The sequence below is a fragment of the Poecilia mexicana genome, unplaced genomic scaffold (genome assembly GCF_051168715.1).
Source record: "Poecilia mexicana isolate PSO_F unplaced genomic scaffold, ASM5116871v1 scaffold_6, whole genome shotgun sequence".
Classification (NCBI taxonomy): domain Eukaryota; kingdom Metazoa; phylum Chordata; class Actinopteri; order Cyprinodontiformes; family Poeciliidae; genus Poecilia; species Poecilia mexicana.
In genome coordinates, this window is record NW_028263375.1 from 21,342,626 (window position 1) to 21,355,724 (window position 13,099).

The 13,099-nt window shown below is 39.5% G+C and overlaps 1 protein-coding gene across 1 annotated transcript in view; it reads left to right on the forward strand.

Annotated features, from left to right (window-relative positions):
* The window catches only part of kiaa1549la (KIAA1549-like a), an 85,141-nt gene extending 79,052 nt beyond the window's left edge, over positions 1–6,089 (forward strand). The window contains exons 20-24 of the mRNA XM_088006736.1: positions 139–236; positions 2,843–2,994; positions 3,073–3,241; positions 5,769–5,871; positions 5,979–6,089. Of these exons, the coding sequence (XP_087862862.1) occupies positions 139–236; positions 2,843–2,994; positions 3,073–3,241; positions 5,769–5,871; positions 5,979–6,089 (633 nt within the window). The remainder of the gene's footprint in view (positions 1–138; positions 237–2,842; positions 2,995–3,072; positions 3,242–5,768; positions 5,872–5,978) is intronic.
* The last annotated feature ends 7,010 nt before the right edge of the window (positions 6,090–13,099 follow it).

Consider the following 13,099-nt stretch of genomic DNA (forward strand, 5'->3'; position numbering starts at 1 on the left):
AAAAACCTGAGCTGGTACCAATAATAAAACCACTATTTGCAACTCAAATGTATAAACCTGTTACTTACTTTTTGTTCTAAGTTGTGTGTGTGTGTGTGTGTTTTTTTTCTTTGCTGTGTATTGACTCTCTTATTGCAGGGTTTCCGATTCACTCAGCTTCCCGATATGGGCATCGGTTCTCCTCCGCCTCTAATCCCCTCCAGACCGGGACCGCCACCTGGAACCTCAATACGATGGTAACGCACACCAACGCAAATACAGAAAAATATGTCCCCTTATGTGGTATCAACTTCAGTACGAATAGGAAGATGACACTCTGTCCTCTCACCGAAAGACGTCGTTTATAGCAATGTTACATCGTTGAGACATTTGGAACAGGAAATACATAACATTTAAAGGCTCTCAGATTAAACAGAAGGTTTGCGTCTAAAAGAATGAGTCAAACAGATTTAAAGTGACTGGAGAGAACACGCGAGGACGAAAACAATCCTAATCGGCATCATTTAAAGTGACTCTGCACGCTAACTTCCCTCTGTCAGGCCCATATGTTAAGTCTGCATCACGTGACCTGAGCATGCTCTTCATTTCAATGCTGTTGCTGTGTGCTCTGTGTTGCTGGGCACTTGAGCGCTGCAGGAAGTGATTGACTGCTCCGATGTTCATGTTCCCAAGAAGTAACGTGATCGCCATCTAGTGGGCTATGTGTAGAAAACACTGCAGAGAGCACAAAGCCCCCCAGCTGTGAGCAGCGACACGGAGACAAACATGCTATTATGAGATGATTATTTTAAATTGAGTTCTAAAGATTTGTATTACTGATGTAGGAAATAAGAGCAGTTTTGTATGTTGTGCTGAAATCCAAGCAGTTGTTTTTTTAAATGTTTATTTAAATGCAGGTTTTAGTGGTTAATCATTCAGCTCTGCAGACTTCAGCTCCTCTGTGCCCCTGTGGGAGGAGGAGAGCAGCATGTTAATTCCTCTTTAGTATGCTGTGTGTAGCATTAATGTGCTCTGTGCATTATGGCTCTGAGAATCTGTCAGTGACCTCATCTGTCCCCTGGTCCTGCACAGTGCTTCAACATCCAGAGTGTTTCTACAGTGCAGGCCACTGCGCTGTGATGTGCTGGATGATTTACAATACCTCACTGACAGCAGCAGCCGTGCTCTGCACACAGAGCAGGTGCAAAGTTCAGGATCGATAGTGAAGATTCTTGAAACAGTGGTGTTTCCAAAAATCGTTTCACATGCCAGGTAAAACAAATATCAACATATCCCAACGCGGTTAAATACTTAGATGATTATTCACATTTTTTGCACGGTAACAGGATTGACTCATGACAAATGTCTCCAGTGGTTGTTTAAGATGCTGACTGGATGCTCTGTTTTCTCTTTTTTTGCAATAAAGGAAAAGTTTGTATATTATGTATGGATGTAAATGTAGACTTTTGGATGCCTTTTATTTTAATGTTGTGAATTAACTAAAGATAATTTAATCTGCTCACCTGTTCATCAGTACAGGATACCATTCATTGCATAGCAGTGATTACCTGAAAAACAACTGCAGTAGATGCACCAGACTTGGCTAGAACCAAACCAGGCAGTTACAGTGAGACTTGACAATGGAGAAGTGGTTTGTGACAACCAGTGATTGACAACCAGTGATTTACAAGTATTTTCTATTATGCACTCTCAGTCTGCTGCAGAAAAAAAAAAAGTATCCCACTGCAGGAATATGTGCGTAGTTTGATTAATCTGGGGTTATAATCTGAACTATAAGAGTCAAGTGAATTTAATGGGAATCTGGGCCACAATTAAAGACTGAGTGATATATAATTAAACTCGATTATAAATGAGACTTGAGCATTTTTCATGATTATTTCTTTTCATAATTTATCAAGATACTCAACTGTCAAGAAAAATAGAATAAAATGTAACAGTTAAGTACATGGGGAGAAATAGAGATGAGTTGGCAAAGTGGCAATGCTTTGGTATAAAATGGGTAACAAGTGGAAGGACACCACTGACTCCTGAACTGAAATGTTGTTTTGTTTCTTATCATTCAGTTGTTCAGCTTTATTCAGAGCTTTCCTTGTCACTATTTATGTTAATTTCACATAATTACAGGTTTATCTGCCTTTGGTGTGCACCGTTCAAAGTGCTCTCACTGGATGTCAGATAACATTTCTGTTGCTTTTGTCCGTCATGACTCAGGAGGCTCAGCTACCTTCCCTGCCTGCTGACAACGGAACTGTCAGCACAGATTAAACATAAAACCGAGAGCCACTTTTACAGCTCTGATCCAACTTAAACCCCAGCTTCCATGCTCAAATTATTTGTTTTAATTATTTTTCAAAAAGCAGCAAGCATAGTTTATGTAAAACTGTATCTTATAAATCTGTGTTGACTAAAGAACTGAGAGAATTGAACTGGCTTGCATTTACATCTTATTTGGCGTAAAAAGCAACACTTGTACTCCAAATGAAATGGAGAATATGTCTAAGCAATGAAACACATACGACCTCCAACTTTAATTTTTTTCATGTAATTTTATTTTCCTTGATATTTTTTCAGCCTACTTCTGGTTTGATCAAAGACCATAAAGTCAATTTACTGAGTCAACTAGTTGATCAGAACCATAATAAATGGAAAAATAATTTATAGTTTAGTATATATAGCTTCATATCCATTTTATATATTTAGTATCGTGTTCATAAGCACATTATGTTTCACAGCAGAAGCGTGCGGCGTATTTAAGCTGGATGAAGCTCTAGTTTGGTGCTGCCGATTGTTTTATGGGGGTTTTTTGTTCTGTTTGGAGTTGAAATCAGTGTCTCTTCTGCAGTAACAGTTCCACCCCTGATGTGAGTCTGAAGCCCCGCGTGTCCGAAGCATCAGATCTGCAGACCCAGCAGCACAACGGCGCCCCCTACCTGCCGCTCTCTAGGACACCGTTCCCTGCTGTCACTGTAGATCAGTCCATCAGCACCTACTCAGGCAAGACACGGCATTAGCATGTTGAAACACAGGGGACAGGAGAGTGGTTTGTTTTCACTATTACTGTCATCCTAACAGGAAACCCAATCACAGCAGTCTATGCTATATCAGCCAATCGTCCGGGTTACTCAGACTACTTCGTCATGTCTCCACCGTCCTCATATCGGAGTCCCTCCTGGATGTCCTATCCACCCGAACCTGAAGATTTACCACGGCAGTGGAACGACACACCTGTAAGACCCACACAGTGATGTGAAAAAGTATTTACCAGGCTGTAGACTGGTTGTGTTTTTGCCTTTGTTGTCACACTTAAATATTTCAGATGGTAAAATAAATGGAATAACACATGTAATAATAAATGTACGCTGTGTAAATACAAGAAACTGTTTTTAAGTGACATTTTAAAAATATTAAAGCTGTTCAAGCCACTCAGACATATTACAAAAAAGTGAACTGTGCAACATCCATGTTAATAACAAACCTTTAGAATGGAGAAATCTATCGTAGAGCCTGTGTGACAACATGAAGTTGGCTAAATGACCTCAGGAAACAATGCATTTTTAAAAAAAATTAAAGAATAGATGAAAAACAAAGTCACTGACACCATTCAGTCTGGAGAGGGTTAAAAATATCTGAGGCTTTGGGATACCAATGAACATCAGCCAGGACCTTTATGTACAAATGGTGAAAACATGGAGCAGCAGTAATCCCTCCTAGGAGCAGATGACTCATCCAGGTGGTCACAACGGCACCCATAGCAGCATCTGTAGCACTGTGGGCTTCACATGCCTCAGGTGAGGTCAGTGATCATGACTCAAGCACAAAACTGGCAGCCGTGAGAGGGATGAAAGGACAAAGCCACGGCTGACCAAAGAGAAAACAAAGAGACGTCTGACAGTTTCATCTTGCATAAAACAAATGCAGAATTTAAGAAAACAAACATCATACCAAAAACATGATGCACTGTGATAAGTGAGATAATCTGGGGTGCATTTTTTTGCTTCAGTACTCTGACGAAGCAGTCATAGAAGCAAAACCATGTTTTCTTCTTTCTCCTCAACAATGTGGAAGGGAAATGTTCACCAGTACTTTGTGACCTTGAGTTATGCAGCAGGATAAGCAGTGAGACAAGTTCACCCTGAAATGGCTCAAAACAACACTGTTTTGGAGTGACCTAGTCAAAGTTTGTACTTAAATCTGATTGTGAGGCTTTGGCGTGACCTTAAACATGTCAAAGCCTTCATCTCTTTTGCAAGTAAGAGAGGACCAAAGGATGAAGAAGACTCGTTGCCAGGAGTGGCACTTATTGGACTGGTGGTAAATTACTTTTCCATGTGCTTTCCACATACTTTTCCCACATAAAAAAATCGAGAATCACTTGACAGCTGCTTTTGTGTTTAATACGATTATCTTCATCTAATTGTAAAAATATGTCTGATGATTCGAAACATTAAAATGTGACAAAAAAAAATCTGAAGTTGTGTAAGGGGGTAAATACTTTTACATGACATCTTTATTTCTTCTTAACAGAAAGTTATGTGCAGAAATGTGAAAGGATTTTTCATTGTGTGGTAACATCTTTTATGTCTTCCTTTGCTTTTTTCCCCCTGATCTCTGCAGAACTCTCGCCACCTGGAGACCATCTGCTGAAGATGGCCACCGGTGACGCCGAGCAGAAACACTCTGAATCGGTGGGTCAGCTCTCCACTGCTATTTTTATTCATAAAGGAAAAGCTGTTTTGTCATCATTGTGCAGATGAGCGATTGTTGATTTCATTACATTCATACAATTAATTTTTTATTTAAAGCCCCTACAGATAGTTAGAAAATGTCCTGTAATCATTTAATTCAACGTTAAAGGACAGATTTTGGTTCAGTTTTTTGAATAATTACTCTCTCCAAATAGTTTTTAGAGCCACTTTATGCTACATGTTTCCAATCATTCAAATTACAAATTGATTTCGCTCGTCTAAAGCTGCACATTTCGACTCAGAATGTGGTTTGGAGGATGAAGGGTGTACACAGAAAGTATAAGGAATAGTTCTACAACGTGCAGTAAGTTTTGCTTTCGCAGTTGGTGAAGATTGGTCAATTGACCCAGACAGTGACAACATCACGGGGTTCATAGGTCAGACCGCAGAGCAGCTTGGAGGCTGACACCGTTTAATCTTTCCTGTTATTGAGCTCAGAGCCAAAGCTGCACCTGCAGCATCCCGTGGCTGGAAGTCGGTTTAAAGGTCAGCTTAAAATTTCTGGGTGGCAGCAAACTGACAGACGATGAAGAATACTCTGGACTACACACAGACATGTTAACAGATCACACAAGGCTCTGAAGAGTCTCGGTTTCAAACCTGCACAAATGTTCCTGTGGCTCAGTTCAGTTCATTTCAGTTAAGAGACCCTTTTTATGAAATGCATTAAAAAATGCCACAGTTTTCTCAGTCTGTTCACTAAAATGTTTGCAGCTGTAATTTCAGCAAAAGGGAGTTTTACTTAGCATAGATTCAGCTGAAAGTACTGTACTGAAAAAGATTTAAAAAGCAGTCTTATAAAAAAAATAAAAAATACTGGGGAAAGACTTTTAGAAACTAGCCTGATTGATCAAGACCACTTTTGAAGAGTCAGAGAGGGTTTGGTTCATAGGAAGCAAAGTGCAAGCAAAGTAAAGTGGTTAAAAGTCTCTGCGCAGAACCATCGATTGTTGAAACTTGGGGTTTTGTTTGCGCCCCTTTCTGTTTTCTCACAGCTTTATTTCACCCTTTTGCTTCCTGCAGGTATCTCTTCGACGACATAGATGACCTCTTTCCCTCTGAAGGCACTCTCCGGCTTCATCGACCCTCGTCTTCTCTGACCTCCGTCTCATCTAAGAACCTGAGAGTGACGTTAGTTCCTCTGCTCCAGGAAGTCTCTCACTTTCTCCTCTTTAATATCTTTACAAGCGAGATCCTCAGCCATAAATTTTGATCAACCCCTGGCCTCTGTAGTCTGCTCAGGCCCCTTTAACTCTTCTGCAGTGCCCACTGCTGTACAGGCGAAAGCCCCCCTCCACACACTGGTTGGTGAAGCTGAGCTGCGCTGAGCTTCCTGCAGTGTGAAAGAACAGAGCGAGTACAGCACAGTGTGACAAACTCTAGCAATTATTTGCCATCTTCCCAGCACACGATGGCACACAGTTATCAGTACGTTACTGCCCCAGCAATGGCCATTACTACTCCGTGGCACTGGACCAGGCCGGTCTGGACTGGACTGGACTGGACTGGACTCGAGGTCCACCACAAAGCCAGGAAAGCTGAACTGACGTAAAACTGTGCTTTTTTTTTGATGAATCCAAATTCCTCTGTAAATCTTATACAGCTGGTAAATATATGTATTTTAAACTTGAGTAAGGAAAAAAAAATTAAGGGAAAAAATATGAACAACAACAACAAAAAAACTATCTCTGGTCCTCAGCTGTCTCAATTTTAGTTTTTGGATATTTGTGTGCTTTTGTCTTTTTTTTTTTGCATTGATTATTATCAATGGATTACTATTCAAAACAAAACCGTGGGTGTTGCTTATTCACTCACAATATTTCAAGCAAGAAGCACGTTCCATTCTTTGAGGCAGAGAAATCAGCAGCTTAGTTGTACGTGGTTATGATGGCTTTTCTATACTTTTGAAAAAATAATTGTTTAACATTTTCCTTCAGTAGATTCAGTAATGAAAAAAAAGAATTAGTCACAATGTTCTGTCCAAACATCTGTTGATGACGTTTTTGTCCCGTTTCCTGTCACATTGGTCGAACTGAAGTCATTACAACCATTCTGAGATTTGTCCTCGACGTTGAGCGCTGCGGATGACTTGAGTGACGCTTCGTTAGGATGATTTTCAGCTGTAGTTTGAACCAAGTCTCCTCTGCTGTGTGAACACATCAGTATTCAGCTGTTTTACTTGAAAGTTGTCAACCGTATTCTACTGTATAAAAAAAAAAAAAACAGACTTTTTTTTTTTTTTTTTTTTTACTTTTGTCCAAATGAGGACGGGTTTAATATTTGGATTGTGTTTGAGGATATGACCCAAAGGACTTGGTTGAAGGGCCAGACATGATAAGGATCACATGCATTGTTGTAAATAACAGATGATTTAATGAAGAGATTTATGCAAAGCGGTGTGGGAAGGAAACTTTGCTGGACATTATTCTGATGCCATTTTCCTCCTTCTTAGTTTTTTGGTGTTTATGTTGAAGAATGGTCAGAGAGTTTTTGTGGCACTCTGACTCTCTGAAGGTTTCACACATTTCAACATCATCTGTATTACGAAGCAGGTTTTCTTTTAGAGATTTGGCAGCTAGAAATTAGTTGGTGGTTAACTACTTATTTAAGTAGTACAACATACTATTTCAATGGTGTTTTGAAAACAATAAGGTTTTAATTTCTTCGAGATTTTATCTCAACAAATATTTAAAAAATATATACATAAATTCATCTAAATCATTCGGTAAGTAGTGGAAAAGGTTCTAGAACCTCTTTTAATTTGAAAAGACCGAGGCCTGCTCATGTCTGGTTGTTGCTCATCATCGTCAGCAAGTAGTTTTTCTTGGATTTGACAGAAGTCCTTGGATTGACCATTAGTCAGAAAAATGTGAAAGTCCCAGAAATGTCTTTAGAAAAGGGAATTGTCAATTTACATAAGTTTGTAGAATCTCTTTGAGCCATTTCAACCATGCCTGCCTCCCTGCAGTGATATTGCTGCATTGGGAAAAGGGAATGAAAGAATGAAAAGGGGGCAACAGCCTATTAATTCTTCAACTTTGCCTCAAATCCACAGCGAGGTGTTTTGTGCTACTATACTATGCAATTGGGTGTTCTTACAGGACAATGATCCAAAACACATAAAAACCTGTTTTTGCAAAGGACAGTGCAGAATAACACCAAGCTTCTGCAACAAACCACAACCTAAACCAAATTGTTTCTGCCTGCAAACCAAACTATCTAAATTAGTTTTACAGTACCTGTAAAACTGACATAGCTTCATCCTTGACCACAAATCTGTTCTTCGGGAGGCATTTAGCTTGTTCATGTGGGCAACTGCAGATTTTAGTCAGACCTAAAGGTGATGATTAGGTATCAGAAACTGTTTCTTGGTCTCAGTTCAGTTTGAGTGTTCTTCCAGGCAGAATTAAGCCAGAAGGTTGTTAATGGCTCAAGTGGAAGGGATGTTAAGCATATATTAATTTGGGTATATGTAAATATCTAATGATGCACAAATGGTTAAACAAGAAGAAAGCCTGTAGTACAAAAAGACCCCTTGATTTAAACTCTGAATGTTCTCAATAAGCATCTAACCCTGCTTCGTAGTACTGGGCCCCCTGGCATCTCATGACGAAACTAACACAACTACCAACAGTATTCCTGGCACATCATCAGCAGTAATAGCCATAAAATAGTGGGGATAATGCAATATTTTATTACCGAGAATATCTAAAATGTATTATTTTTAGTGAAGAACTAAAATTCTGTAAGCACTCTGTATTTACGGCTTCTCATCATTTAGATGTTAGTAAAGGAGGTTATAGCCATATATTAACATCACTTAGTGACCATAAGACGGTGTCGTGTCAAAGTAAATGATACCAAATAACTGAAATGCTGAGGCACAAAATCTGAAATGAGTATAGATGGTAGGACACTTTTATTGAAAGGACAATGTTAGCAGAGAAAAAGAGACCAATTAGAGCAAAGCTAATGCTATGTGTAATCTACTGAGCTGCTCAGACTTGAAACTGTAAAGGAAGTCACAATTATACAACAGTGACATTCAGTTGACCTGCAGTAGAAAGAAACAAATCGTGGTCCGAAGGTGTCATTTTCATTTTGATGTTATGGTCCTATGAAGTGGCTAGAGAAAGCACTTTGTCTTTGTAAATTTACACACCTGAAGTTAAAACTGAACAGAGGGAGTCTTCCTTTTCTTCTTAATAACAGCTTAATCTTAGGATCAGCTCAACAATAACTTGTATTGAATGTCAAATTTAAAAATGTTGCTAGCTTCTAAATCTGCACTGAAACCACTGAAATGGGTGAAAATAATAATTGTCATTTTGAAATTGCTTTTGTTTTTTCTTGATTCTGGCTGTGGAAATTGCCTTTTTTCAAACAATTCTATTTTAAAATAAAAAAAAATAGTTCCACATTATTTATAAAGATGCTGTGAAAAGGATTTTATGTGAAGGAAGCTGCTTTTTCCCCACTTTCCCACTGTGGGAGTGAAAAATAGTAAGAAAAAGCGAATTGATGAGATGGTCGAACTGTAAGCACGCACAGTACTGTTACCGTGTCATCCCGGGACATTTAGAACTGCCATTGTATTTTTAAAATCATACCCACTGTACAGACTCATGTAGTTAAAGACAAGAGAGAAAAAGAAAGAGGAAAAAAACTTCCCTTCATGTTTTTTATTTAACAAACTTGTGTTAAAGCGATGGATGGTTAGTGCTTCTTTTTTTTTTTTTTACTTGGTTTCCTTTTTAAAGCAGCAGTTTGAAAAAGTTTTGAAGCTCGGCTGGAAGTTTATGTGCAATGTTTCGCTCGACCCGAGTGACTGTTAGATACTTTCATCGTCGATGGGCTTCAGGATGGCTTTGGTATTAATTTGAACCCCTTCATGATGATGTGATGTCATGATGGCCCCGATGATGTCACACTGTCGTCACTTTGGTGTTACGCTCACGGTGGCGACATGAATGCTCTTGGATATAGTTAAGCTGAAAACTTTGGTGAATTTAAACAATAAATACAAATGATAATGAAACTGGGATGTGTTGGTTGTTTTTTCCAGTCATTTCTGTCACACGCAGAGTGATAAGTTTAAAATCTTTAGTTAGTTGCCAATTTAGCTGACTTTGACGGGAAATCGCAAGAGGTTTTACTGTGTAATTTAACGGCTTGAAATTGGGCCTCTGTCGCTTTAAAAACTTCTGCTCTTTCTGACACTCTTCCTCCAGGAAGTCTTTATAACATCTTTCCTCTGTTAGCTCGTACAACGAGCTCGGCAGGTGTGCAGTTCCACCGGGTGTTTGCTAATTGCTGCTGGCTAGTCTGAAGGAGCTGAATAGAGGGAGTCACAGGGGAAGGGTGCTCTGTGAAACTACAGCTCCAAGAAGGCGGTGCTATGTTCACCCAGGTGTTTTCACAACTGAATGGTTGCCACGGGAGATTAGACGATTTTTCAAACATGCATGAAAGAATCAAGGCAACGGTCCAGGTATGTCTTTAATAATGTTATAACAGGACGTGAAGCTCCTTTATAAATCAGAAATTGTATTCAGTGGTCACATTTTGCACACATGTTCATGCGAAAAGACTCCAAAAGGTAATTGTTTTTGCACTTTGTCCAGTGTCCAAAGAGTGGAAGTAAAAAGTGTGGTGAGAGAATTGCTCAAGCAACAAAAAGGGGAATTTGCAACGTTGCCACTCCCAGACCTCATGGGATAGAAGAACTGTACCTCGACTGCCATGTCAGGACGCCTTGGCTGGGCTAAACAGAACTGTAACATTTCACCTGACCACCAGGTGGTCAGGTGAAACGAAACGTAGCATTTCATCTGGAGATCAAAGTCCCACCATTTGGAGGAAGAGTAGAAAAGCGTAGAATCTAAGGAGTTTGAGATCCAGTGTGTTTCCAGTCACTGATGATGGTGTTGGTCCACTGTTTTCCAAAATCAGTGCAAAACCAGAAAACTTTTGAGCGCTTCGAGCTCAGAGAAAAATGTATGCAGATTTTATTTTGCAACCTGTCAGATAATACCTGTTAACACCAGGTTGAGCGTCTACGGTGTCATCATCCTTCATTAGCCTTCGAACCCAAACGATCTAAATCCCTGTAAATACATGGAGCATTTTCAGGAGGAAGACCCAGCAATGCAAATGAGCCAAAGGCTGCTGCAAAGCAACCTGGCCTTCCATTACACCTTAGCAGAGCCGCAGTTTGATTACCTTCATGTCCCGCTTCACTGATGCAGTAATTCATGCAAAACCAGCTCTGACAAAGTAATGGGTGCTTATGATGAACATGATTATACTTTTCAGTAGGTTGGCATTTCTGAATTCCAGATTCCTGTTAATGGTCCCATGTTATTATTCAAATTTCCGGAAAACAGACTTTTTTGTGGGCGGTTCTTTGGGCATTATGTCATGGTAGAAAGCTGCCTTCCATCAATGCAGTAAATTTATATCATTTTATACCATAATGTGACTCTGCAGAGCTGAACTGTCAATGTGATCATTTGCACGTTATGAACTATGTGGAAAGTGATCTCTCTGTTTGTATGCATGCATCAAAAGGAGTTTTACTATATTTATTAAATTAACTTTTCAATGATAACTTATGGAGACGTGTATGTGCATAGTTATAGCTGAAATGAGAGATTATTAGAAGTGAACGGTTCAGGATGGCCACCAGAGGGAGGCAGACGCTCACTCAAACTAAAGCCACATTTCTTTAGCTGAGTGTGAGAAAATAAAATTCTGTTAGTCTTTTGCATTATTTGCTAGATGAAATGTATGTTTTGACGCAACAAATGGTCACAACCCCCAAAATACCTTTGACGATTCATGCCAATGATACTCAGAAATTATTTGAAAATTATTTGGAATTGAGACAAATTTATTTCTCTCTTTCATTAAGTCGGGGGAAAGGACGTCTCCGTGATTTGGAATAGAAATCATTGGATTGTATTTTTCCTTTTCCTATTGTTGGGATGAAATTAGAACTGATTTTCCCCAAACACTAGCTGCTATATTTATCTAGGCCAAATGTTTTCTCTGAGATCCCTGGGAAGAAAAATACAAATCAAAATCAACATTATTTCAGTTTAGAAAATCCTAAAAAAAAACGTCTAAGCCATTTCTTTCTTTCTCTCTGTCTAAAATAAAGAAATGATTATCTGAAAAGCAGCAGTTCCTTCACATAAGTGCACATGCGTTGAGGATACTCTCTTGTGTGTTTCTATGTTTTTTATGTTATTTGTCTTTCACACTTTTATTTCTTCAACGTCATTGCAATAAAAAGTTTTAATAATTCAAAGTTTAGTTACTTGTCTCTCTATAATTTAGCAAATATCGTCATGTTCTGTGAATGATCCACTTATTGTCCATTGCATTTTTTTTTTTTTGGAACACTTTGCGTTTCACTATAGCTAATAATACCTCTTTAAGATAATTACTTAAATAAAAGTATTCCTTTATAATAGTCTCATTCATTGTGACGCCCATGCCTGGTGCTGTGTTGTCTTCAGATAAATGTGGTGGATGTGGTCTAACATTAAGTCCACAGCACCAGAAAGCCCTGCTGAGGGCTTTAGCAGACTCTGGGTAAATGCGAAGCCTGCAGTGCTTGCTCAGGTGCTTTGTGTTTGTGAAATTTATCTTGTCTTGGCTCTGGTCAGCTTGTCTTCCTCGTACTAATCCTCTCTGTTCTCATGAGGGAATTTGGTGTTAAAATCAGCTAAAGCCTGACATATTTCGCCCAGAACAGCAGCTTTTAGCCAGCAGTTAAGCCCGGTGTAGGTGCGTGTGTGTGCGTGGATGTGTGTGGATGTGTGCGTGTGTGTGTGTGAGAGAGCCCTGTTAGTCAATGCTGTCTCAGCTCTCTGTGCACCTTCGGCCTTGCTGCTGTGAAGACTCCAATTTTAAAAAGCCTTACTCCACACTGTATGCCTTTATATGTGTGGTTGATTCCTCTAGCCTGTAATTAATGCCTAATCTCTCTAAGTCAAACAAATAGGAATTAAAAGAGCACGATACTCGGCTGGAGATCACAATGCGGTTTCATGGCTTACACAGCTCAGAGGAAATAGGCCCTCACACACTTTGTGGGGTGTGCATGAATAACTAGCGCATTAATAACTCTCGCAGCAGAGCTTCTCCTGTTTTGTCTCAGTCGAGGCTGTGTCGAATCCAGCTCATCGTCCTTTTCAGAGCCCCGTGTCACAGATTGCTGAGCTTCTTGTTTCTGCTGCTTTTTTGTCCATGAAGAAGTGGAGGAGGGATGGTGGACAGACAGAGGAGAGGAGAGGCTGTTTAGCTAGTGCTAAGCTCAGATAGGTTCTCTGGAGGATTATTGTAAA